Source organism: Eptesicus fuscus, chromosome 12 (assembly GCF_027574615.1).
Source record: "Eptesicus fuscus isolate TK198812 chromosome 12, DD_ASM_mEF_20220401, whole genome shotgun sequence".
In the NCBI taxonomy this organism is placed as follows: Eukaryota; Metazoa; Chordata; class Mammalia; order Chiroptera; family Vespertilionidae; genus Eptesicus; species Eptesicus fuscus.
Window position 1 is genome coordinate 2,822,517 of NC_072484.1, and position 27,851 is coordinate 2,850,367.

Consider the following 27,851-nt stretch of genomic DNA (forward strand, 5'->3'; position numbering starts at 1 on the left):
TACTTGTCTCAATTGTTCTTTTTCTTAAACATTTCCTTCCCGTTTATCTGAGAATTTTTAATATATGAAAAGAGTGAATAAAAATGCTACTGTCATGATTACTCCCATTATTATCCTACTAGAGGCTCGGTGCATGGATTCATGTACCAGTGGGGTCCCCTAGCCTGGCCTGCAGGGATCAGTGGACCTCCACGCCACTGCAGCCCGGCCTTACCCGCCAGCTCATCAGGCTCCAGCCCGCTGTCCGCATCGATCTCACATAACATAAAGTAGTGCACAAAGTGGCAGGCAGCCAGGGAGGAGCCCGAGCTGGGCTGGGTGCCACTCATGCTTATCTCAGCCCGCTGTGCCTGCCTCCAGGGCGTGCAGGGGGTGTGTCCATTGGAGAGGCTTGAGCTACCTCAGCTGCACTCGCCAGCCATGAGCCTGGGGTCTGGCACCCAACTATCAGCTGAGCAGCGCTCCCACTGTGGGAGCACACTGACCACCACAGGGCAGCTCCTGCATTGAGCGTCTGCCCCCTGGTGGTTAGTGAGCATCACAGGTACCGGCCGGTCGTCTGGTTTTCTGGTCGCTTAGGTTTTAATATATATAGATTATTTCAGCATTTATAGTTGACCCTTGAACAACACGGAAGTTAGGAGCACCAACCCCCTATGTAGTTACAAATTTGAGTATAGCTTTTGACTCCCCCAAAACTTGATTACTAATACCCTACTGTTGACCCAAAGCCTTGCCAATAACATAAACAGTTGATAACACATACTGTGTATATTGTATGTATTATATACAGTATTCTTACAGTAAAGTAAGCTAGAGAAAAAATGTAAAGAAAATCATAAGGAAGAGAAAATACATTTGCAGTAGTTATTGAAAATAATCTGTGTATAAGGGAATCTGTACAGTTCAAATCCTATGTTTTTTAATAGTCAACTATACTTCTAAAGTTAATAATGCAGATTCTGTGGACTTATTTATTTATTTTTTTATTGATTTCAGAGAAGAAGGGAGAGGGAGAGAGAGATAGAAACATCAGTGATGAGAGAGAATCATTAATTGGCTGCCTCCTGCACATCTCCTACTGGGGATCAAGCCTGAAACCCTTCTAGTAATGTGCCCTTCACTGGAATCGAACCCGAGACCCTTCAGTCCTTAGGCCAACACTCTATCCACTGAACCAAACCAGCTAGGGTCAGATTCTGTGCACTTTTAGTATTAGTTGTACATCCTATCTAATAATAGACAAATATGCAAATTGACCATACCTCCAACACACCCACAAGCCACGCCCACCATCCAATCAGAGCGAGTATGCAAATTAACCCAAACCAAGATGGCTACAGCCACAGAGAGCAAGGTTTCCTAGGTAACAGAGGAAGCCAAGCTTTCCGCCTGCCCTTGCCAGGCCTAAGCCTCCACTCAAGCTACAAAGTTTCAATTATAGAAGGTAAACAAATTCAAACAAATGGCGGCAGAATGGAGCTTGAGAGAGCAGGCCAGGGTTGCCGCTGGCAACAGGGGAAGCAAAGCTTTCCACACACCCTGGCCGGGCTCACCCGCTTAAGGCAACAAAGTTTCAATTATAACCCCAACACAAATGGCTGCCGGCCTCGGAGAGAGCCCCAGGCTTGGCTTAGCTCCACTCCAGGCTACAAAGTTTCAATTATAGAAGGAAAATAAATTCCAGATACCAGGGCCTCCGCTTGGGTTACCAGGGGGCATGGCCGGCCTGCAAACCACCACAGGCCCCTTGCTCAGGCTGCCCCACACCCCAAGGGAACCCCCACCTGATCCGGGACACCCTTCAGGGCAAACCAGCTGGCCCCCACCCCTGTACCAGGCCTCTATCCTACCTAATAAAAGAGTAATATGCAGATTGATCATCACTCCAACACACAGTATAGCTGCCCCCATGTGGTCAAAGATCCTGCCCCTATGTGGACACAAGATGGCCACCACAGATGGCCAGCAGGAGAGGGCAGTTGGGAGGCACCCGGCCTGCAAGGGAGGGCAGTTGAGAGGGACCAGGCCTGCAAGGGAGGGCAGTTGGAGGTGATCAACCCTGCAGGAGAGGGCAGTTAGGAGTGACCAGGCCGGCAGAGGAGGGAAGTTGGGGGCAAACAGGCTGGCAGCGGAGTGGTTAGGGGGTGATCAGGCTGGCAGGCAGAAGCGGTTAGGGGCAATCAGGAAGGCAGGCAGGCAAGTAGTTGGGAGCCAGCAGTCCTGGATTGTGAGAGTGATGTCCGACTGCCTGTTTAGGCCTGATCCTACTGGGATCCCACTGGGATTGGGCCTACACGGGCAGTCGGACATCCCTCGAGGGGTCCCAGATTGGAGAGGGTACAGGCTGGGCTGAGGAACAACCCCCCTCCATGCATGAATTTCGTGCACTGGGCCTCTAGTCTTACATGATAAAACTGAAAGGACTTAGTAGTACTTTCATCTAATCTTGTAATTTTATAATTGAGGTCAGAGAGGAAAAGTCACTTGGCTAGAATTATATAAGTGAACTAGGGGCCCAGTGCACAAATTCATGCACCTTGAAATGAACTGTGGACCGCTAGGCTGTGGTGGGCACAGGGGCGGGTCTCAGCCCATCCTCTGTGCCCCTGCCCGGCCCCTCCCACCCCAGCCCCTTGTCTGCTGGCAGCCCCGCTCCCGCCTCTGCTGCTGCTCCCATGCACTGACGGCGCAGAGCAATTGAGGCCAGTGCCAGCAGCAGGTGCGAGTGGGGCCAGCACCGTCAGTGGGTGCGAGTGGCAGCTGTTGCCCCGATTGCCCCTCAGGAGCAGGGGAAGGTGGAGAAGCCCTCAGGGATGATTGGGGCTGGCAGCAGGTGCGAGCACCAGGTGGGACCGTGGCACATGGGAGCAAAGAATTTTCAGTAACCCCAGAGGCTTGCCCCGATGACAGCGACTGGTGCCCCACCTTGGTTTGGCGCCCCTGCTCACCTGCTCCACCATCCTGCCACGGCCAACGCCCATCATGTTCCACACTCTGCTGCCTGCTGCCTATGCCCACCATGTTCCATGTGTGCCCCCTGGTGGTCAGCACACGTCACACTGTTTGGTCTATTTGCATATAAGGTGTGTGTATGTATATATATATATATATATATATATATATACACACATATATATATATATATAATGTGTGTATATATATATATATATATATACATATATATATATATATATATATATATATATATATATATATATTAGTAAAGAGTAAGGCTAACTGTTCAGTGCATGCTACCTTAAGAAAAAAAGTACTTAAGATTAATAAAAATTTATGTATATTTTTGTTTAAGGGTTGGTTTAAGGAATCATGATGAATTCGAACCTTCTCTCAAAACCAAAGATAAAAAAGTAAGTTATAATAGCCTGATATTAAAGCTAGTATTTCTATAATTTTCCAATACCAAAGATTGTCACAGAACTGGAAAACATAAATAATTAGATCATTTTTTCCCTCAGAGCTTATCCATATTCCCAATTTGACTTTTCTTAATTGTCTCTGAGCTACTGTGATCATCTAGTAATAGATGTGACAACTTTAGTTCCTTTCTTTGATGGTAATAGATTATGTCTCTATGGAGGCAAGCTGATGTGATTTAGCTTTTAATTAACACAACACAGAAAACAAAATACAAATCTCTGATCTGGATTTCCAAGTGACTTCTTGGATAGGTCCTTAATGCCAGGTAGATTAGTTTGCTAAAAACATGAGAAATTAGTTTTTCTGTTTGTTGTTTTGTTTGTGGCTCTCTTTTTTTTTTGGCTTAACTTACTTTGGATGACATATAAGACACATTTCTTCATCTATTACAAGTATTCTTTTTTTTTTAATAGGTTGTAAGAAGACATAAAAATAAAAACCTCTTTAGTGATACTGACACAGAATACAGCTGTGATGATGGCAAGACTGACATTAGCTGGCTAAGAGAATCAAAATCGAAACCACAGCTAATAGGATATAGCAGAAATAAAAGTGTGAAGAAGAAAGAGAAACGTGGGAAATCAAGTAAGAAATCACTTTATAGCGAAATGTTACAAATAATTTTACTATTTCAGCTATATAAAATGCTGTTGGTAGCTAAATATATTTTTGTATGTGGATAGTATTTTTTATTATACACCCTTATGAATAGATAAAAGAGTGAAAGCAAATACACAAACACTATAGTGGTTTTGCTTTTTTTAATTATTACTTTTGTAACATGGTTATATTTAAATTGCTTTTTTAAAATGGGATCGTTAGATATTTAACGATGGGATCGTTTCAATGGGATCGTTGAATATTTCCTTCACCAGGTAAGGGAAGTTTTCTGTCATTTTTCAAATAGGTTTTCAACTTCTTGTTCACTCTCTTCTCCTTCCAGCACTACCATGATGCAAAATATGATTTATCATGATCTTTGGTTCATAACATACTGTCACCATGTGTCTGTTCTTGGCCTACTGTTACTCAGTTATTGGGTATTTATTGTGAATAATTCTATTAAGTACTCATGAACCCAGCACCCTAAATAAAATCAAAGTGTGGACAACATCCCCATTTCCTGCCATACCCAACACACATAAGTCTTAGGAATTGATATAGATGCAGCAAAAATATATTGAAAGGAAAACAATTTTCTTGCAGAAATATTTTTGCCCAAATCTTTCACAGAATCTTTTGCTAGCATATGGCTTCTGCTTTCTCTAGCAAATCTCCTGAAGTAGTTGGATAAGGGTTTGAGGTATGTATTTTGGGCTAGACATAATGACCATTTTCCTTATTTAACATTAATTTCAATGTTTACTAAACCACAAAGACTGTATATATTCTATTTTTTAATAGAAGACAACAGAACTGAGCTGTTAAATTTGTATTTATTTTAAAGGAATCAGCTTTTTTATTTTAAACCATTTTTTTCAATTACATTTGACATACAATATTATATTAGTTTCACATGTACACCCTAGTGATTGACATTATATAACTTATTAAGTGATCATCCTGATAAATTTAGTACCCACCTGACACCATACATAATTATTAGAATATTATTGACTATATTCCCTATGCTAGATTTTACACCCCATAACTATTCTGTACCAACCAATTTGCACCACTGAATCCCTTCATTTTTTTTTTACCCATTCCAAAACCCTTGCCATCTAACAACTATCAAAAATGTTTTCTGTATTTATCAGTCTGTTTGTGTTCTGCTTCTTCATTTATTTTGTTTTTAGATTCATTTATTGATATATATATATATATTTGTTGCCATATTATTGTTCATATTTTTTATTTATTCTTCTTCTACTTCTTTAAGAATACCCTTTAACATTTCACGTAATACTGATTTGGGATAAATTCCTTTAGCTTTTCCTTGTCTGGGAAACTCTACATATATCCTTTGATTCTAAATGATAGCTTTGCTGGATAGAGTAGTCTTGATTGTAAGTCCTTGCTCTTCATCACTTTGAATATTTCTTGCCAATTTCTTCTTGCCTGCAAAGTTTTTGTTGAGAAATCAGCTGATAGTCTTATGGGAGCTTCTTTGTAGGAAACTAACTTCTTTTCTCATGCTGCTCTTAAGATTTTTTTGTCTTTAACCTTTTGCATTTTAATTATGATGTGTCTTGGTGTGGGCCTCTTTGGGTTCATCTTATTTGGTACACTATGAGCTTCCTGTACTTGTATGAATATTTCCTTCACCAGGTAAGGGAAGTTTTCTGTCATTTTTCAAATAGGTTTTCAACTTCTTGTTCACTCTCTTCTCCTTCCAGCACTACCATGATGCAAATGTTGGTACCCTTGAAGTTGTCCCAGAGGCTCCTACATCTTTTTGTATTATTTTTTCTGGGAATCAGCTTTTATTTTATTTCAGGATAAAAATAACCAGTAGCAACCTATGGGGGGTGGGGGCAGAGGAGGTAATGGCTTAAAAAGAAATAAAAATAGAGATATGGAAATGAACTTTGTCATGTGTTTAGATATGAGGCTAATTCTTGAAATCAGATGAGAGGCCCGTCATATGCATAAGGAAAAGAAGCAGCAGGATTATCATAAAAAATGAGACAGAAGCATGAAGTAGCTTAGTGTGCTCAGAGGATAAAGTATTGCAGTAATTAGAATGTAGATCAAATTTGTGGGAAAATGTTCAAAGATATCCTAGATCTAGTCATAGTTAGTGGACTTTGAAGCATTGGAGAAACATAAGATTCACATATTCTCAAGGAACTTACAGTCTAGTGGGAAGATGTACAAACAAAGACAAAGTAGATTAGAGATCTTGGGAAACATGAAAGGTTAGAATATTGTAGTCAGTAATTACTTATAAAGTTGAACTTCTGAGTGAATTGTTTTGTGCCCTTGACTGAAATCAAACCAGGGACCCTTTAGTCTGCAGGCCAACGCTCTACCCACTGAACCAAACCAGCTAGAGCAACATTAACACTATTGATGGTCTCTTTATGTTTTAAAATTGTGTTAATCATTGATTTCATCAGCAATTAAAAAAAAAGAGTATTAATGTTGCTAAGGATGTGAAAGTGCTCATAAAAAAACAATCATGGGCCATCACTGTTGTTGATTGGATAAAGGAAAAGCAGTTAGTCCGTGATAGCATTTCAGAGGCAGTGATATATTAAAAATTCATTTAAAGGCTAGTAGAGGGTGGAAGTGTTTATAGATTAAACAGTACGTTACACATTATATTATATATAAGAAATCTATATATATAAAAGCCTAAGCGACTTAACAACTGGTTACTATGATGCACGCTGACCACCAGGGGGCAGACGCTCAATGCAGGAGCTGCCTCCTGGTGGTCAGTGCACTCCCACAGCCAACCTCCCCCAGCCGGCCACCTTCCCGCAGTCCCCTCCCCCCAAGCTGGCCAACCTCCTGGGGTCCCTCCCCCACAGCCGGCAGGCCCCGATCACCCAATCAGGGCCAGCCCCCGGGGTTGGGATGGGGAACCAGGGATGGGTGGCGGCAGACGCGGCCCCTTTCCCAGGCAGCTGAGGGCTGGCTCCCTCCTCAGGGCCAGCAGCCAAACTCCACGTCTTGTTCCTCCCTCCGGCTGGCAGGCCCCGATCAGCACGCTGCCCACCCACCGCAGTGGTGGCGCGGCGGTAAGGGAGGGAGGAGGGGAGGAAGGCAGGGAACCACACGGTGGTGGGGGTAACCGGCATCCGTTCCTTCTGCACCTGGCCTGGCAACCGTTGCCTCCTCTCCAGCCAGGCCCTGATCAGCCTGGCCCCAGTTGGCCCTGATCATTGGCCAGGCCTAGGGACCCCACCCGTGCATGAATTTCATGCACCAGGCCTCTAGTATTAAATAAAATGGAATTATTTGGGGGTCTGAAACAGATTAATTCAATTTACCTTATTTCTAATGGGAAAAAATGATTTAGTTTTTGAACAAATTGCTTCTTGAACAGCCTTCTGGAACACATTAAGTTTGAGAACCGAGGTTCCACTGTAGTTCCTAAACTGAATAGTAGCATCATGGGTGTTAACTTTATAACTTATGTTATATATTCTGTTGTATGTTTAAAAAGTTTTATAATATAAAGGAGAAGGGAGATGGGTAAGTCACATCATATCAAATACTATACAGTTAAAGTTTTCAATGTCAATTTGTCCTCAAATCATCTTTAAATTTAAAGTTTGAATGAGTTTAAAGATGTATTTTTATTTTCTGTGATTTCAACTTATATACAGAAATATTCTAATAAGATTTATTTATTTATTTATTTATTTATTTATTTATTTATTTAATTGATTGGGGTGACATTGGTCAACATAAGTGAGGTTTCAGGTGTGGGTTTCTATGTTATAAAATCTGTATATGGTACCATGTGTCCACCACCCAAAGTCAAATCTTCTGTAACCTTGCATTATAACCCCCTTCTGCTCCCACCCCCTTCCCTCTGGCAACCACCATGCTGCTGTTTGTGTTCATGAGTTTCAGTTTTATATCCCCCATATGAGTGAAATCATATGGTTCTTAGCTTTTTCTAACTGACTTATTCAACCTCACTGCCAACTAGGGAAATGCAGATCAAAACTACAATGAGATATCTTACACCTGTTCGAGTGGCCATTATCTAATAAGTTTTAATGCCAGTTTTTATCCATTTGAAAATTTTAACCTTATTTTCTTAAATTGCAGGACCATCTTTGGAAAGAGAACAACCAAGATCTAAAATGGTAAAACTTGGAAGTTTGTGTTCAAACTACCTTTTCTTTGTCATAAAAAAAAAAAAAATTCATGTGTCATCACATAATTTTATCCTTATCAGTCACTTGTTTCTCATAATTGTGTCAGTCTTTGCACCCTTACTCCTACCTTCTGTCTTTTTAAACATGTTAGCCTGTTTTAGGTCTATTTTATTCTGTGGTGAAAGATATTTTTGACATCTCTTTTTTTCTCTCTCTTTTATACTTAAATTAGGTAATATAAATCAGGCCTTTCAAACCTTTAATGACAGGGATAAAAAGGCAATAGAGAAGATATTTGGAATAGAAATATAAAATCCAGTCTTTTTAAAATATATAACTGGAAGTTTGTGCTTCTTAATCTTTATCCCCTTTGTCCTCCCCTCTCCCTTTTTGGCAGCTGTCAATTTGCTCTCTGTATCTATGAGTTGGTTTCTGTTTTGTTCTGTTTTTGAGATTCCATATGTAATTGAAATCATACAGTACGTGATATTCTCTAGATTTTTATCACTAAGTATTATTCTGGTGTATTCCAGTCTTTTTTATAAAATTCTCTCTTCAGTCATTTTAAAAATATTAATCAGAAATCTCTTTTATTTCTAGAAATGTATTATAGCAAATAACTTGTGTTTCTTGTAACTCAAATATTGATATAATATTCAGGAATTTTTCTCCCAAAGACACCCAAGAAGAATATCACCAAAAAGGTAGATGAAACCATTCCAGATGGGAGAACCAGACTTCCACGAAGAGCAGCAAACACCAGAAAAAATTATAAAGATCTCTCAAATTCAGAATCAGAATGTGAACAAGAAGTTTCACACTCATTGAAAGAGAAATTGCTAGTAAAGGTAAATAGAAACAATTTAGATTAATAATTTCTAAAAGCCTTTAAAATACTAAATATAGAATTTTTAAAAATGTCAAATGTATCTGTTCACTTCTTTTTAAGATTTAATCCTCTGTATGAGAAAACTTACATAATTCTAAAAATTGATCCTTAGGCAATATAATGTTTGTAATAAGTTGGCATTAGTGTTACAAAAAAGATGTTTGACTCTAGTAGAATTGTAACTTTAAGAATTTGTACTTCTCCTTGAATTAGAGAAGTACTTGATCTTTCCAAAATTATGCTTCAAGAAAGTACAGACTGATATTGATTGAAAGTAAAACTACTGGACCTGAGGTTCTTCTCATACACTATTCCATCTCTGAGCATCCCTGACTTCTTCCTTAAATCTCATAATGTCACAGACATCCCTACTCACTTGTGCTTGAAAGCTTATTAAAATGAAGTTTTAAAAAATGGTGTTTAGCCCTGGCCGGTTTGGCTCAGTGGATAGAGCATTGGCCTGAGGACTGAAGGGTCCCGGGTTCGATTCCAGTCAAGGGCACATGCCTGGGTTGTGGGCTCTCGTCCCCAGTGGGGGGCATTCAGGAGGCAGCCGATCGATGTTTCTCTCTCATCATTGATGCTTCTGTCTCTTTCTCCCTCTCCCTTCCTCTCTGAAATCAATAAAAATATATATATTTTTAAATGTTGTTTATAATGTGCCAGATACTATCTTCAGTGCAGATAGTCCTCAACTTACAATGGTTCAACTTATAATTTTTGACTTTACACTGGTGTGAAAGCAGTAGAAACCATTCTTCAGGTTTTAAATTTTTATCTTTCCCAGGCTAGCAATTTGTGGCCAGGGGCAGCAAGCTGCAGCTCCCAGTCAGGCACACCATTGCCAGGGTCAACAAACAACACTGTAGTGCAGTGTGTTGCCAGGGTTTTTTGGATATTGTGTTCTGAGCACACTTAAGGTAGATGAGACTAAAGAAGTTCAGTAGTTAGATGTAGTAAGTGCATTTTTGACAACCATATTTTCACCTTATAGTGGGCTTATGGGGACATACCCCACTGTAAATTGAGGAACATCTATATGTACTTTGTAAATTTGACTTCTTAAAATCTCATAAGTACTATAGGTGACTAGTACTATTATTATTTTAATATGTACTTTTATTGTTGATAGTATTAGAGATGTCTCCCGTTACCCCCCCTTCCTCCCAGCCCCTACCCACCCCCCAAGTCTTCACTACCCTATGCCCGTGTCCATGGGCTATGCATATAACTATATAAGTTCTTTGATTTATCTCTTCTCATTCCCCCAACCCCACATCAAGGTATGTCAGTCTGTTCCATGCCTCCATGCCTCAGGTCCTATTTTGTTGGTCAATTCATTTTGTTCATTAGATTCCACAAATAAGTGAGATCATGGGATATCTGTCTTTCTCAGATTGGCTTGTTTCACTTAGCATAATATTCTCCAGGTTCATCCATGCTATACCAAAGGGTAAGAGATCCCTCTTTTTTTTACTGCTGCATAATATTCCATTGTGTAAATGTCCCACAGCTTTTTTATCCACTCATCTACTGATGGGCATTTGGGCTGTTTCCAAATCTTAGCTATTGTAAATAACGCTGCTATGAATATAGGGATGCATTTATTCTTCCTAGTTGGTGTTTCAGGATTTTAAAGATATATTCCCAGAAGTGGGATCTCTGGATCAAATGGGAGTTCCATTTTTAATTTTTTTGAGGAAACTCCATACTGTTTCCATAATGGCTACACCAGTCTGCATTCCCACCAGCAGTGAACTAGTGTTCCCTGTACTAGTACTATTATTGACATCTCATTTTACAAATGAGAAAATTGAGGCACGGAGAGATGAAGGAATTTGCCCAAATCAGCACAGTTAGGAAGTGGTAAACAAATGGTTTGAACCTAAAAAGTATGGCACTATAGGTATGTGTCTCTGGCCATTACACTGTTCTAATTTTAAATCATTAAACCTCTATAGTCCTTTGTTTGTAACCTTCTTATCTCTTACCTGGAAGACATTAAGGACGTTGTAACTTATCTCTATAGTTTCTATCACTCTTACGTTAATTTACTATACATGTAGTCGGGTCAGTATTCCCAGGCCACCTTCTCATCTTATCCCTCTTCAAAGAAAAACTTTTGAGTATCTATCTCCATGTAGTCAGACATTCAAAGGATCAAAATACCTTTCCAAGCTTATTTCCCCTCCTCTACAGTGTACCCCCAGGGCTGTGACAGTCAGAGTACCTGCAGCTTCCAAATGAGACCTGTACTTGTCTACTCTGTGTGCCAGCAGGCCTCCATCCCCTCAATACTCCTTCTCTCCCCACCCTCCTTTCCAGACTCTTTTTTTTTTTTTTAATATATTTTATTGATTTTTTACAGAGAGGAAGAGAGAGGGATAGAGAATTAGAAACATCGATGATAGAGAAACATCGATTAGCTGCCTCCTGCACAACCCCTACTGGGGATGTGCCCGCAATCAAGGTACATGCCCTTGACTGGAATCGAACCCGGGACCCTTCAGTCCGCAGGCCGACGCTCTATCCACCGAGCCAAACCGGTTTTGGCCCTTTCCAGACTCTTAAGCCCTGGAACCCAGGAACTCTCTCTGCTTTCACTAAACTGAGTATAATCTCCTGAACTTTAGAGTATTTTATTGTTATCTCTTATGGTATTTATTATAGTGTATATATTATATTTCTGGTGAATTTCCCATATGTCTTTGAGTGTATGTATTAGAGTCTTTCACTACTTGTGTTGCATCCCCTGCTGTGCTCATATGTAGTAATATAAGACATTTAATAACTATTTCAATGTAATTTAAATTACTTGTATTATAGTATAATTTGAAAATTATCAATACATTTAGGAGGAGAATATCCATTCCAGAAGCAAAACCATGAAGCTGCCAAAGAAACAGCAGAATGCCTTCTCTGCGGAAACACACAAGGATATATCAAAAGAATGGGCAAGCTCATCTCTCCTAAAAAGTACTACTATAAGAGACAACAGCCTTGACTTATCTTCTGTGTCTTTACCTGGGAGTCCACCCTCTATAGAAGTAATGAGATGTCAGTATCTTCTTTTTCCTTTAGTTGAATATTTAAAAGCCTTATTATAACTAATTATATGAAACTATAATTTGAAGACTAATTTTGAGAGGTGTATTAAGATTATAGGTAGTCAAAATTTTATTTTTAAACTAGTTAATGCTCAGAACTTGGTCTTTGCTAAGTATAAGTACACTTGGGATCAATGTTACTATGACACTGAAGTTGTTCATATTTGCACTTTCTATACTTTCAGTTCCTTTAAAGGATGTTTTAAAGCATTTCTAAGTGTCTATAATTTCAGTTAAAATTCAAGACTTACATCAGTTAACATATACACTTCCTCTAAAGTGGCTATTTTGTTCTTTTCTGTAATATTTTCATAATGCTTGGGAACACTATCATCTCAGATAAGCACATACTCAAGAAGACAGATGCACACGCCCTGATTTGATCTGAAAACTGATAATTCACTTATATTAAGATTTATTGCAGTCATGAATTTCCTCATCTATATATGAAGGATTTAAACAAAATGATTTTCCAAGTCTTTCCAACCATAAAATTCTGTGACTTGTATATAATAGTCAGGTTGCTCATTATAGTGCAGCTTATACTATCGATAATTTTGTTTGGAAATATTTTGAATATTCTTATGGTTACAATTAAATTTAAAATGGACCCATTTAATGTTTTTCAAAGTCTTATATAATAGTTTAAACATAATTTGGTCTTGATTTAGTGAAAGTTTATCCTTTTTAAATACAGCTAAGACTTGAGAATTTGATAAATTATATATTCTTAGAACTTAAATTAATCATGCTATTCTAAAGCAGACATCATTAAAACCTGCCATCTCTCTTTTGTTTGTGTCTTGTGAGTAAATATAGGCACAGAAAAAATAACAGAAAGGGATTTTACTCAGGATCATGACTGTATAACAAAATCCATATCACCTAATACAAAAACTTCCTCACCTGAATCCTTCAACAGTAAATATGGAGTGGAAGGTCCAGTAAAGTCACTGAAAAACAATGAGAAAAATTTACTGTGTGCAAGAGAAAGTTCACCAATTCCACAATCATTCTCTTTGGTAAGATTATAGAATATTTTCCTTAATCAGATATATTTGAAGTGGGTAAATCATTTCCCTCTAATTAAATACACATTGCTTAAGCTTTTGTGTCTGGTCTGGGGGAGAAGAGGATCCTACTGATAAGTAAAATAGCCTCAATAAACCTAATAGACTGATTAGAGCTGCTGTTCAGGAGGAAAGTGGTGGTGTGAGAAGCACAGCGTGCTGGCAAGAGTGCTGTGATAGAAATGCCTGTTTCCAAAGAGGCACTGCTTATTTGTCTATACATCAATACTACGTAATTTATTTTCTAGATTTGAATAGGCTTAGTCCTGCAACACTGACACTTGTTTCAGAGTCTACCGTAATTCAAAGTTTGTAACCTTTAGTTACTAAATCACAAGTTGACAAAGCAAATTGCCAAGAATTGCAGTTGAAAACAGTATGACTGGGGGAGAACCAAGATGGTAGCATAGGCAAATGCCTGTACTCACTGCATCCCACAACCACATCAAAATTACAACTAAAATACAGAACAATCATCATCCAGAACCGCCGGAAAGCTGGCTGAATGGAAGTACTACAACTAGAGAAGGAAAGAAGGAAGCACACTGAGACTGGTAGGAAGTGTGGAGGCGTGGAAGGGGCTGGTCCGGCACCCACATGCGCCACTTTTTTTTAAAATATATATTTTATTGATTTTTTACAGAGAGGAAGGGAGAGGGATAGAGAGTTAGAAACATTGATGAGAGAGAAACATCGATCAGCTGTCTCCTGCACCCCTCCTACTGGGGATGTGCCCACAACCACGGTACATGCCCTTGACTGGAATCAAACCTTGAACCTTTCAGTCCCCAGGCCTACGCTCTATCCACTGAGCCAAACTAGTTAGGGCTTGCGCCGCTTTTTTAATAGGGAGGGAGATCACCTCTGCGGAGGCCACTGGGAGGAGCAAGGGGTCCCAGACGCCCAGCCCAGGGTCCCGAGCTGTGAAAATAAGTCCCTACAGGCAGTAAGAACTATGAGCTATAAAAGCCAGTGCAGATTGGAGCTGAGTGACACACAGGCTGCTGGAGGCCCAACCGCTCCTCTTAAAAGGCCAACATCACGAACTGAAATTACAAGCTCCCACTTCCTCTGAGCTCCAGTGCTGGGCGAGGCTCTGGGGGACCCAGACACATACGAGGGGAAACTGGACTGTCTGGACTGTCAGGAATTCTGGGGTGGCTTTCTTCCAGACGGAGGGGCTCACAGCAGTCATTGTTCCTGTGCAGGGATCTCCCCAGTTGCAGGATTGACTGGCAGCCATTTCTGTTTGCTCTGCCCTGGTCATTCCCTGAGACCCCATCCAAACTATGCTCAGCAGCTTTTGCATATGAATGCCCTGTCTTTTGTCAGACTAAAAGCCTGTCAAACAAACTGCAGCTGGGTCAGAGAGCCCCAAACTTATCAAAAGGCCCAAGACCTGGCACCAGCACCAGCCTGCCTTGCTTCACAGCTGGGCTTCATCTGGGCACTTCCAAACCTGATACAATGAGAAGGAATCTGCAGATCTCTCTGTAGCTCCTGCTGGATGGCCCCAGGCAGTGGCTGACTTTGCACCTCCCTGGAGACCCAAGAGCCAGTGTACCTAGTGGTCAGTGTGAGACCATACCAGTTTACAACTCTATACATCCACAAGCAACACACTCAAGGGGCAGACTCAATGAGCACCAAAGCCCTACTGAAGCAAGTTCTGCTTCATAAGGGTGTCTCCTGCATAGCAGCTCTCCCACTGTAGTCTCAGCTGGTCCCTGCAGCCAATTGGACAGAGGTCAATTCCTCCCAGTGACACCAATAGCAATCAAGGCTCAACTGCAACAAGACTGTGCACACAGCCCACAAAGGGGTGCACCAAGAGTGTTCACCTCAGGTGATTGGGGAAGCTGAGCCACAGAGCCCTATAGGACACCTACTACACAAGGCCATTCTATCAACTCAAGGAGACTTAGCAGCTACCCAGTACATAGAAACAAACACAGGAAAGTAGCCAAAATGTGGAGTCAAAGAAACATGTCACAAATGAAAGAAATAGAAGAAAGCAAACTACTGGATATAGAGTTCAAAATCACAGATATAAGGTTACTCAAGAATCTTCTAGAAACCTCCAAGGGACTTAGTGAGACTTTCAAGGATCTTAGAATGCAAAAAAAATGGAAAAGACCAGTCAGAAATTAAGCATACACTGACTGAAATAAAGAAGAATATACAGAAATTCAACAGTAGACAAGAGGATCCCGAGAATCAAATCAATGAGTTGAAATATGAGGAAGCAAAAAACATCCAAACAAGAGAAAAAAGAATCCAAGAATATGAAGATAGTGTAAGGAGCCTCTGGGACAACTTCAAGCATACTAACATCCGAACTATGGAGGTGCCAGAAGAAGAGAGAGAGCAAGATATTGAAAACCTATTTGAAGAAATAATGACAGAAAGCTTCCACCACTTGAAAGAAATAGACTTCCAAGTCCAGGAAGCACAGAGAAACCCAAATAAGAGAAACCCAAATAAGAGAAACCCAAATAAGAGAAACCCAAAGAGGACCACACCAAGACACATCAGAAGTAAAATGCCAAGGGCAAAAGACACAGAGAGAATCTTAAAAGGAGCAAGAAAAAAGCAGTTACCTACAAGGGGGTGCCCATATGACTGTCAGCTGATTTCTCAACAGAAACTATGCAGGCCAGAAGGGAATGGTAAGAAATATTTAAAGTGATGAATAGCAAGAGCCTACAATCAAGATTACTCTACCCAGCAAAGCTATCATTTAGAATTGAAGGTCAGATAAAGAGCTTCACAGACAAAAAGCTAAAGGAGTTCATCACCACCAAACTAGTACTATATGAAATGCTGAAAGCTATTTTTTAAGAAGAGGAAGAAGAAGAAAAAGGTAAAGATAAGAAATATGAACAAAAAAGTGGCAACAAATACATATCTATCAACAATTAAATCTAAAAATAAAACAAATAAAAAATCTGATATACAGAATAAACTGGTGAGTAGAATAGAATCAGGGGCATGGAAATGGAACAGTTGACAATTCTCAGAGGGATGGGACTGTGGGGGTGCAGCGTACAGGAAGAGATGAGACAAAGATCTTATATGCATGTATGCATTACCTATGGACACAGATAATAGGGTGGCAAGGGCTTGGGGTGAGGTGGGGACTGGGTAGAGGGGAGCTATGGCAGGAAAAAAGAGGGACATCTGTAATAATAATAAAGATTAAATTTTTATAAAGGGAAGGAAAACAGCATGACTATAGTATTTGCTTTAGAGTTTCATAAGGAACTTTAAAACTGGTAGTTAAATACTATGAATATTTAATATATTAAAAATTCCTTTTATGTGTTGTTATATGTACTATTTCTTTTTTTAAATTGATTTTAGAAAGGAAGGGCAAGAGAGATAGAAACATCAATGATTAGAGCGCATCATTAATTGGCTGCCTCCTGCACATCCCCCACACTGGGGATTGAGCCCGCAACCCAGGCGTGTGCCCCAACCAGAATCAAACCATGCATGGCTCCATTATTTGCTGCCTATGTAACATTTTACAAGTTGATGATTGCCTCTGCACCTCAGTTTTCTCATCTGTAAAATGGGGCTGTGAAAAATTAAATAGGCTGATTATGTAAGCATAATACCTAATACATTGTAAATATTCAAATATTTACATAGTAAATTCTCTTGATATGTACTAACCTCTGTATATAAAGTGGAATTAATGACAGTTCAGAACACCTATGGCCACGATCTACAACCTCTAATAAAAACAACCTTGAGTTTTACCACTTAAAACAGTGTTTTTATTCCTAGAATGTTTTAAGGTCCTTTTATTCTGTTTAACCAGTAGTTTTCACAGACCATATTTTTCAAACAGAATCTTATATGAAACCTACAATGTGCCAAACAGATAAAAATGAATTATGCTGTTTAGAGCAGATAGGAGATCTAAACCTTAGCCTACTCAGCCTCTCTTCAGTAACCCCAAGGGACTTTTACAGGGCTCTCAATTTTTGCATACCATAATTTGAAAAACAGTTTCCAACTATACTATCATTCGTGGTCCTTTGTCAGTATTACTCTATCAGCCTTACTTTCACGGAATCCTTTATCCTTTCGGTATACTGTTCTTCAAATCTCAAAACCTAGGTAATCACCACCCACTTTCTTTGATGCTACTCTGTACTAGATGGAATTTAAGTTGTTACATATTTATTGACTGGACATTTATATGAGACATTTTGTTTCCTACTCACTGTATACTCTTAATTAGGTATTGGAAATTTGCTCTATCAGTTAGTTGTACCAGCTTTCTTACTTTACCCTCACCAACAATGCCCATTTCTCTATAGTTTTTATTAACTGCCTGTTATCAAATGTTTCTGTTTTTGCCAACCTGATGCCTGTGAAATGTCTCTCACTTTAATTTGCATTTTCCTGATTAACATTAGCTAGTGTTTTCATATGTTTTTTGACCATTTTGTGAATTGCCTATTTTTTCCTAACTTTTAAATTGCATTGTTTGATTTTCCTTACAAATCTATAGAAGTTCTTAATATACTCTGGACATTAATTCTGTATTGGTTATATACAATGCAAATATTCTTTTTCCAGTATTTATCTTGCCTTTATATCCCCCACAACTTTGACAGTTCTACCAGAATTGCCTGCCTAGATTCTCTTGGATTTTGCATGTAGCCAATCACAAACTGTTATTCCTGATAATTTTGCATTCTCTTCCACTCCTTATACTTTCTGGGTTTTTTTTGTTTGTTTGTTTGTTAAGGTGGCTATGATCTCTGGAGCAATGTTAAATAGATATTGTACTAGCAGGCCTGCTTAGCCATAGTTTTTGGTAGATACTTGTTATCAAATTAATGTTCTAGTTATCTAAGGATTTCTTTTTTAATTTTTAATAGATGTTGAATTTTAGCAGCAAATGAATTATTCCCTCAAAATTTAAATAGTTTTGGTTTAATAGTTTTGGCTTTAAATAATTTTTTTTGTTTCTATTATGTCTTACTCATCCAGAGAAGGTATTTAATTTTTTTTGTTTCTATTATGTCTTACTCATCCAGAGAAGGTATTAAAAATAATACTATTGTGAATAGAAAAAAAATGTAAATTCTGTGGTACTTAAACAAGAAACATAAAATTACAATAGCTATTCAGATGTAAGCAATTATAGTTCAGAAAAAAAAAACAGTTTATGGATATTGAACCTCTAAATATCAATGACAATCATATACAAACCAAAAGGGAGAGATATGTATGGTACTGTGGCCATAAAGCTTTCCCTAAACTAAGGTGGTCTGATAAGAATCAATTATTGGCCTTTAATAATTATTGTAATATTTTAATATTTTCAACTATTATCTGTAAATCTCATGTTTAAAATATGTAGGATAATTGGGTCATAGAAAACTGAAATTTTTATTTTCCTTTTTTTAACAGAATACAATAATATATGTGTGTGTGTGTGTGTGTGTGTATGTGTATGTATGTGTGTATGTATATATATGTATATATATACATATATATATATATCCTATCTAATAAAAAAGTAATATGCAAATTGACCATCACTCCAACACAAAGATGGCTGCCCCATGTGGTCAAAGATGGCTGCCCCCATGTGGACACAAGATGGCCACCAAAAGATGGCTGGCAGGGGTGGGCAGTTGTGGGCAATCAGGACAGCAGGGGAGGGCAGTTGGGAGGGACCAGGCCAGCAGGGGAGGACAGTTGGGGGGGGACCAGGCCAGCAGGGGAGGACAGTCAGGGGGGACCAGGCCTGCAGGGGAGGGCAGTTGGGGGGGACCAGGCCTTCGGGGGAGGGCAGTTGGGGGGGACCAGGCCTGCAGGGGAGGGCAGTTAGGGGCAATCGTTCCGGCAGGGGAACAGTTAGGCGTTGATCAGGTTGGCACTGGAGTAGTTAGGGGGTGATCAGACTGGCAGGCAGAAGTAGTTAGGGGCAATCAGGCAGGCAGGTAGGTAGGCGAATGGTTGGGAGCTAGCAGTCTTGGATTGTGAGAGGGCAGTCCGACATCCCTCAAGGGGTCCCAGATTGGAGAGGGTGCAGGCTGGGCTGAGGGACACCTCCCCCATGTACAAATTTTGTGCACCAGGCCTCTAGTGTGTGTGTGTGTGTGTGTGTGTATGTGTGTGTGTGTGTGTGTATTTACTTTCAGAGAGGAAGGGAGAGGAAGAGAGATAGAAACATCAATGATGAGAGAGAATCATTGATTGGCTGCTTCCTTCATGTCCCCTGCTGGGGATAGAGCCTGCAATCTGGGCATGTGCCCTTGACTGGAATTGAACCTGGGACCTTTCAGTTTGCAGACCCACTGAGCTGAACCGGTTAGGGCAAAAAGCTGAAATTTTTTAAATGAGAAGTAGGAAGGACTTATATATTTATAACTAGGACTTTCTGGCTTCATGATTATATAGGAATTTGGTTAATTTTTTTGCCACTAAAAAGTCCATCGCTCCATCAGCAAAAATATTTTAATAACCTGTAAAATACAGAAAGTTAAAACAGAATTTTAAAGCATGGAGGGGCAGGGATAGACCTAAATGGAGAAAGAACAGTAATCTAAGTAAAGGAAGGGAACTGGAAGTGGACACACACACTATCATGAAATTTGACTGGAAGAAAGAAACCTCTTTGTTGAAACAGTAAAACACAAGATTAGATGAAAAAGATGTCTTAAAGATATAGCTTGAAAAAAGTTTAGAATTATTTCTATATTCCCCCAGTTTCTGACTCAAATAAATTAAAACCCTAATAAGAAAGAATTGGAAAGCAGGAGCAGTCGCAAAAGCCAGCTCACAATTATTACTATAGTTTAAGATTGAGGTTCACCTAGGAATTTAGATTAATGCATAATAGTGTCAAAGATGAAAAGACAGGGAGAGAAACAAAACAATCTGAAAAAAAAAGAATTTACAGCTTTTGTAATTTCCTGGTTTTAGGGTTTTGAGAGATGGTCAAAGGTGAGTCCAAGAGTACTTATGGTATTTTTTTCAATTTTTGATATATATTTTAGGAAAGTCATTCAGCATCTCTACTATCCATGTCTAGTGAAGAAGGAGAGAAAATAAGATGTGACATACCCTGTGACTCTGCTCATGTATCAGGTTTGAATTCACAGCCTTGCTTTTGTTTCTAAGTTAGTTACTGAAATGCTGTGAAATTTCATCTAAAGAAATTACATATTTTAAGTCATACTAAATTATTCGTTAGTTCATGTCAAAATGAAAACAAGGAACTAGATAGAATTTAATGCACAGTTGCCTAAAATGACATAAATATTTAATGAAACAAATGTTTTTTTCATAAAAGCAAGAACATATTAGGTATTTTAATCAAGATTATAGCACTATTAATTTTTTAACTGTTCTTAAGGCCCTACACACCATCTTAATCGCAAACGAATGTACATAGAAAACATTAATCCTGATGAAGTAGGATTGGAAGAGGAAGAGGAAGGGAGAGCAAACTTGCTTCCCCAAAAACTATCTAAAATGGAAAATGCAGATCATCACAGTCACAAAAGTAGGTAGATCAAATGTGTTTGTCAAAATGCAGCTATTTGGGAAGGTAGTGTCTTAGATCTTGAGTGACTCCATCTACAAAACAAATCCTTTGTAAAGGCAACTTTGGTCAAGTCCAAGAAGGGTCATGTTTTGTCACAAGTGTACTGATGTGAATAGTGCAGTAACAGTCTTTTTTACTTGTAAATATCCCTCATCTTTCTATTACTGATTACCTCATACAAATTTTACTAGAGTGTGAACTTACTAAGAAAGTAGTGTGTTACTAAATACTGGGGAATATGGAAGTAGCTAAAACCATTAAAAATAATCTAAAAATGTTCCATTTTAATGTTACTATTTCTGCTTTAAATACCCATGCCAAAATTTTTTTATAAGTCAACTTTTTAAATTAATAATATGTCTACCTTTTTTTACACATAGAACCTGAAAATAAGGTTTGTTTTCAGCTCATGACAAATAAGGCTAAATTTTTAAAGTGTATTTTAACTTTGGTTGCTTGTCTTCATTTTTTAGTGTCTGAAAGTACATCTCCATTATCAGCAAATGACTTTTCTATTCCTGGGAAGAGCTGGGGAACTGAAATTTCAGATGTAGACATGATGTGTGAGCAGTTCAATAGAGAATTTAAGAAGAAATATAATGTGAGTTATTTAAATTATACCCAGTAACATGATAATATACCCTACTTTCTACTAGACTATCCACTTTTTTGATCTTTTGGCATCAAAACACCCATTTGTGAATTCAACTGTCCTCATGTACTGGTGAAAATTGGAATGCTTCCTAGGTGAAAACCTTTTATCTCATGAGTGAATTTCTCTTCTAAAATCTGTGCATTATCCCTATTGTTTCTTTTTCTACAGATTATTTCTCTTTGTCCTATTTTCCTTTTTAATTGGTTTAACATTTTGACTCTTCTGTGGTGTTTTGTTTTGTTTTGTTTTTTATCTCAGCAGTGACAGCTAGTGAGGGTACTAAAGGATGAGCAGCCTGTCAGAGAAATCCCATTTCACTTTGACCAGCTCAGTACTTATATATCTAGTAGAGGCCCGGTGCACGAAATTTGTGCATGGGCGGGGTGGGGGAGGTTGTCCCTCAGCCCAGCCTGTACCCTCTCCAATCGGGGACCCCTCGAGGGATGTCCAACTGCCCTCTCCCAATCCAGGACTGCTGGCTCCCAACTGCTCACCTGCCTGCCTGCCTGATTGCCCCTAACCACTTCTGTCTGCCAGCCTGATCACCCCCTAACCACTCCCCTGCCAGCTTGATCAATGCCTAATTGCTCCCCTGCCGGCCTGATTGCTCCTAACTGCCCTCCTCTGCTGGCCTGGTCACCCCCAACTGCCCTCCCCTGAAGGCCTGCTCGCCCCTAACTGTCCTCCCCTGCAGGCCTGGTTCCCCCAACTGCCCTCCTCTGCCAGCCTGGTTGCCTCCAACTGCCCTCCCCTGCAGGCCTGGTTCCCCCAACTGCCCTCCTCTGCCAGCCTGGTTGCCTCCAACTGCCCTCCCCTGCAGGCCTGGTAACCCCAACTGCCCTCCCCTGCTGGCCTGGTCACCCCTAACTGCTCTCCCCTGCAGGCCTGGTTCCCCCCAACTGCCCTCCCCTGCAGACCTGGTCCCCCCAAATGCCCTCCTCTGCAGGCCTGGTCACCCCCAACTCCCCTCTCCAGCAGGCCTGGTCTCCCCTAACTGCTCTCCCCTACAGGCCTGGTCCCCCCAACTGCCCTCACCTGTTGGCCTGGTTGTCCCCCAACTGTCCTTTTCTGCAGGCCTGGTCCCCCCCAACTGCCCTCGCCTGCAGGCCTGATCCCCCCCAACTACCCTCCCTAGCAGGCCTGGTTCCCCACAGCTGCCCTCCTCTGCCGGCCTGGTCACCCCTAGCTGCCCTCCCCTGTAGGCCTGATCGCCCCCAACTGCCCTCCCCAGCACACCTGTTCACCCCTAACTGCCCTCCCTTGCAGGCCTGATGCGCCCCAACTGCCCTCCCCTGCAGGCCTGATCTCCCACAGTTTCCCTCCCCTACTGGCCATCTTATGGTGGCCATCTTGTGTCCACATGGGGGTGGCCATCTTTGACTACATGGGGGCGGCCATCTTGTGTTTGGAGTGACGGTCAATTTGCATATTACCTCTTTATTACATAGGATCCTTAGTTATTGAGGCTCCAGTGTGGTCATGTTGATTTATCTGAGGTTGACCTAGACTAAATAGAGAAGCCCTGACTTATATATGGGATGGGGCAAAAGTAAGTTTACAGTTGTGAGCACTCAAAAAACAGTTTATTATCCTTATGCACAACTGTAACCCTACTTTTGCCACACCCTGTACTATAAATCTGTGGCTAGATGTGAATATGTTTTTGTGAAAAATGGTAATAAATCTGACTCTGACTTTGAGGCTGTGTTCCTGAAGGGAATTGTAATCACTAGAATTTTTTAAAAATATTGTAGAGTGTGGTGTCCTTATGAAAATGAGTAGTTGCCAGTTCAGACCTTAGTCAAAGCCTTTCTGATGGAAGCAGACACTGCTCTGTCTGAGCTTACTCATTAACACTTCCGGCTCAATCACTGAGTTGTTAACTTTTCACTTTTCTAAGTTCTTAGTCATTTACATTTTGTGGAAGAGGCTTTGTTCTTTGTTTATTTTATTAAGAATAATTATTTTTCAGAGTCACCACAAGTTGATGGATAATTTTACTATGCAGTCTTGGAAAACAGCTCAACAACATCTGAAAATAATGAACCATCATATTCAGGAATACAGGTATGTAATAAAATCTCTTCTGAACACTGTATGTTCTGAGTGCTATAGTTTTTAAAAATAATCTTATTTTGTTTTGTTTCCTTAATAGGATAAAAAAACTTGATAAATTCCAGTTCAGCATCATAAAAGAGTTGGAGAATTTTGAAAAAGATTCACAGTCTTTAAAAGATTTGGAGAAGGAATTTGCGGTTTGTGTTTTAAGAATTTAGAAATAATTGTAAAACCTCATTTTTAAAGAGCTATACTCAGAAAAACCTCTAGTGTCCTGCTTTTAGAGCCACCATAAATATTTTTAGTCAGTTTCTTATAAACATACTTAAATTACAGACTTTAAATTTATGATGAGGGAGAAATCAAGAGAGATTTTACTTTCAATATTTTTTTCTAGAAAGAGTTATGACATCTGGAATGTTCTTAGCATGTAGCCAGATTGTTTATTTAAATTAGAAATAGAGTAACTTCTACTGTCAATTTTGAATATTTAATGCTATTAAAGCATAACTAGTTTTTGTATTAAAATTTAGGACTTTGGAGAAAAGATGGTTCAGAAGTTCAGTGTCTATCAAAAAAGTGAACAAGAGAGGTTAGTATGACACTTTTTATTACTAGAATCTATAAAATTAGTTCATATTATTTATAATGTTTAATTTATATACTATACTATAGCAATTTAATTGACTTCCTGATAAATACCTTTGTACTTGTCATTATTTTACTTGTTAGGCTTCACCTTTTGAAAGCTTCCTTGGACAAAAATGTCTTCTATGGCTCGGATCGAGAAGAAACTATTTGTACATCTGAGGTATCAATTTCATATTTTTTATATAATTTCAGTATTGGTTAGTCTATCTTTGTGCTGTGAAAATTTTATAGTAAATTTCATGGGGAAAATACATATGTTGATTTTACAGATGTGTTTCATGAAAGAAAACATGAAAATTCTGCAAGACAAGCTTCTTAAGAAAATGGTAAATCAATTAATTATCTAGCTTGGGTTTTTCAAATGGAATAAATATGCCTTTATTTCTTTTAACGGGAAATTATTTTGATGGTTTTCTTCTTTTTAGATTGAGAGGAGGCAGTTTTAGCTTAGTTGACTTTGGTATTTAAATTAGAATAATGGGAGCATATTTATAGTAAAATAATAGAGGTGATTTAAAAGAGACCCTCCTGCCCTGCCAATGTGGCCCAGTGGTTGAGCATTGACCCATGAACTAGGAGGTCACAGTTTGATTTCCCTCAGGGCACTCGCCTGGGTTGGGGGCTCAATTCATCTCATCATTGATGTTTTCTCTCTCCCTCTCCCTTCCTCTCAAATCAATAAAAAATATATTTTAAAAAGAAAGAAAGGAAGGAAGAAAGGAAGGAAGGAAGGAAGGAAGGAAGGAAGGAAGGAAGGAAGAAAGGAAGGAAGGAAGGAAGGAAGAAAGAAAGAAAGAAAGAAAGAAAGAAAGAAAGGAAGAGAGACCCTCCTAAAGGAAAAAAAAGACTATCAGTTTGCCACTTGAACATTTCTCTAGAAGAATGAGTCTAAGCCCTGTGCAGAGTAATAGAACTCTGCCTTCTCAAGGAGAAGGGGTGTCAGGAAATCCCCCCAAAATTATTGTCCACTTGGACAATAAGACTTTGTTTACATAGATTTGGGAATAAAATTAAGTGACTTCTTACAGGTCTAGTAGACCAGTGCTGGTTCTGGAGGGAAAGTACAGTTGTGTGGGGTCTTAAAGGCACTGCTCCAAGTGAATGTGTCCGGTTTTTTCTCAAAGAGAGTAGACATGCTTTTGTATACTTTGGTACTAATCCTTTTATATAGGACATACTAGTAATAATCCTACCTAATAATAGACAAATATGCAAATTGACCATACCTCCACTACACTCAAGCCACGCCCACCAGCCAATCAGGACGAGTATGCAAATAAACCGAACCAAGATGGCTACAGCCACTGTGAGAGCAAGGTTTCCCAGGCAACAGAGGGAAACAAGCTTTCCGCCTGCCCTTGACAGGCCTAAGCCTCCACTCAAGCTATAAAGTTTCAATTATAGAAGGTAAACAAATTCAAACAGAATGGTGGCAGCCACGGAGCTGGAGAGACCAGGCCAGGGTTGCCCGTGGTAACGGAGAAAGAAAAGCTTTCCGCACACCCTGGCCGGGCTCAGGCCTCTGCTTAAGGCTACAAAGTTTCAATTATAGAAGGTGAATTAACTCAAACAGAAATGGCTGCCAGTGGAGCATGCAGGAGGCTTGGCTCTGCTCCAGGCTACAAAGTTTCAATTGTAGAAGGTAAATAAATTCCAGAAACCAAGGCCTCCACTTGGGTTACCAGGGGGCGTGGCCGGCCTGCAAACCACCACAGGCCCCTTGCTCAGGCCGCCCCACACCCCAAGAGAACCCCCACCCTTATCCGAGACACCCTTCAGGGCAAACCAGCTGGCCCCCACTCCTGCACCAGGCCTCTATCCTATCTAATAAAAGAGTAATATGCAGATTGACCACTACTCCAACACACAATATGTCTGCCCCCATGTGGTCAAAGATCCTGCCCCCATGTGGACACAAGATGGCCACCACAAGATGGCCAGCAGGGGAGGGTAGTTGGGAGGCACCCAGCCTGCAAGGGAGGGAAGTTGGAGGTGATCAACCCTGCAGGGGAGGGCAGTTAGGGGTGACTGGGCCGGCAGAGGAGGGAAGTTGGGGGCAAACAGGCTGGCAGGGGAGCAATTAGGCATCAATCAGGCTGGCAGCGGAGTGGTTAGGGGGTGATCAGGCTGGCAGGCAGAAGCAGTTAGGGGCAGTCAGGAAGGCAGGCAGGCAAGCAGTTGGGAGCCAGCAGTCCTGGATTGTGAGAGGGACATCCCTCGAGGGGTCCAAGATTGGAGAGGGTACAGGCTGGGCTGAGGGACACCCTCCCCTCCGTGCACGAATTTCGTGCACCGGGCCTCTAGTGTATTTAATAAGTTTTAATAGAAGCTCAACATGCTGAAATAGTTGAAGATCAGGATGTTGAGCTTGAAGCAAACAAGCTAACTAACTAGATTGATCCTTTTTGAAATTGTTTCCTAGCCTTACTTAATTTACTTTCTTTCTTTAAATATTAAATATAAATTTAATTGATTTGGGATTGAAAACACTGAAAGTCTTCTCTCAATTGGTGATCAGTGATGATCACCGAGTGCTGTAGATATCTAGGACTAGATGCTGGGGGAGCAGATAGAATGAGTACATTTGTTATAGCTTTATGGAAAGGGTTGTTTTAAAATGAATCCCCAATAATAGCATAATCTTCTTTTTCTTGGCTATAGCAAGAAGAGGAGCTTCTTAATGTACGCAAAGGACTGCTGTCATTATTCATGGCTTGTGAAACAAATGTTAATGTGGAGATCTAGCTGTTACCAAGTTCTATCCAATTCCTTTTTGTATATAACTGAGGAAATACCAAATACAAAGAAAAAATACATGCACCCCAGGAAAGAGTGCCTTTGACTCTGAATTCAAGGAAATATCTTATGTATGAGAAAACAAACATTATGACTCCAACCCCCCAAACTTGTCTGTACAATACCACTCTTTTTTTTTTTTTTTTGCTTCTTTTGTAGTAATATTAGCATTAGGCAGATATTAATGAGTTAACTATACTGAATTATATTTATTATATTTACAAAACTAATTTAATCAACTAAAATTTATCACATAAAAAGTATTTTAAACATACACAGTTTTATATATTATATTACTACTAGAGGCCCCGTGCACAAAATTCATGCTTGGGTAGGGTCCCTAGACCTGGCCAGCAATCAGGGCCAATTGGAGCCTTCCTTCCCCTGGCTGCTGGCTGCCAGCTGGGGCTTTCCTTCGTTCCACGCCGCCCCCTGGTGGTCAGCACACATGATAACGTCATAGCGAGTGGTCAAATTCCTAGTGGGTTGGACTCTTGAGGGGACAATTTGCATATCAGCCTTTGATTATATAGGATGTATTAAACTTGTCTACTAGTTAAGAATATTTATAAATAATAAAAAAAATTAAGCTACATTTGGAGAAGTCTTTGATTTAAAATGTGTAAGTGTAAATTGTTCCTTTCAGCACACTGTGGGAGAATATTCAATTATGTTTCCAAAATACTAAATAGCCCAAAACAATTACTATATTGTCAATATTTTAATTCTAGGTAGACATCTTAACTCATAGCAGGCTGTTTTGACAAGTACTTATTAAGCTGTTCACTGTAGTAATTTTCAAGATTACTTTATGAAAATCAGTA

General features: G+C 39.9%; 1 protein-coding gene across 1 annotated transcript in view; it reads left to right on the forward strand.

Moving 5' to 3' along the window:
- The window catches only part of SYCP2 (synaptonemal complex protein 2), a 102,996-nt gene extending 75,388 nt beyond the window's left edge, over nt 1-27,608 (forward strand). The window contains exons 29-43 of the mRNA XM_054723881.1: nt 3,314-3,371; nt 3,855-4,026; nt 8,173-8,210; nt 8,900-9,070; nt 11,967-12,168; nt 13,038-13,240; nt 20,317-20,407; nt 20,676-20,825; nt 21,341-21,468; nt 23,495-23,589; nt 23,678-23,777; nt 24,114-24,172; nt 24,313-24,391; nt 24,501-24,557; nt 26,893-27,608. Of these exons, the coding sequence (XP_054579856.1) occupies nt 3,314-3,371; nt 3,855-4,026; nt 8,173-8,210; nt 8,900-9,070; nt 11,967-12,168; nt 13,038-13,240; nt 20,317-20,407; nt 20,676-20,825; nt 21,341-21,468; nt 23,495-23,589; nt 23,678-23,777; nt 24,114-24,172; nt 24,313-24,391; nt 24,501-24,557; nt 26,893-26,976 (1,687 nt within the window). The 3' untranslated portion in view covers nt 26,977-27,608. The remainder of the gene's footprint in view (nt 1-3,313; nt 3,372-3,854; nt 4,027-8,172; nt 8,211-8,899; nt 9,071-11,966; nt 12,169-13,037; nt 13,241-20,316; nt 20,408-20,675; nt 20,826-21,340; nt 21,469-23,494; nt 23,590-23,677; nt 23,778-24,113; nt 24,173-24,312; nt 24,392-24,500; nt 24,558-26,892) is intronic.
- Nucleotides 27,609-27,851: the final 243 nt, after the last annotated feature.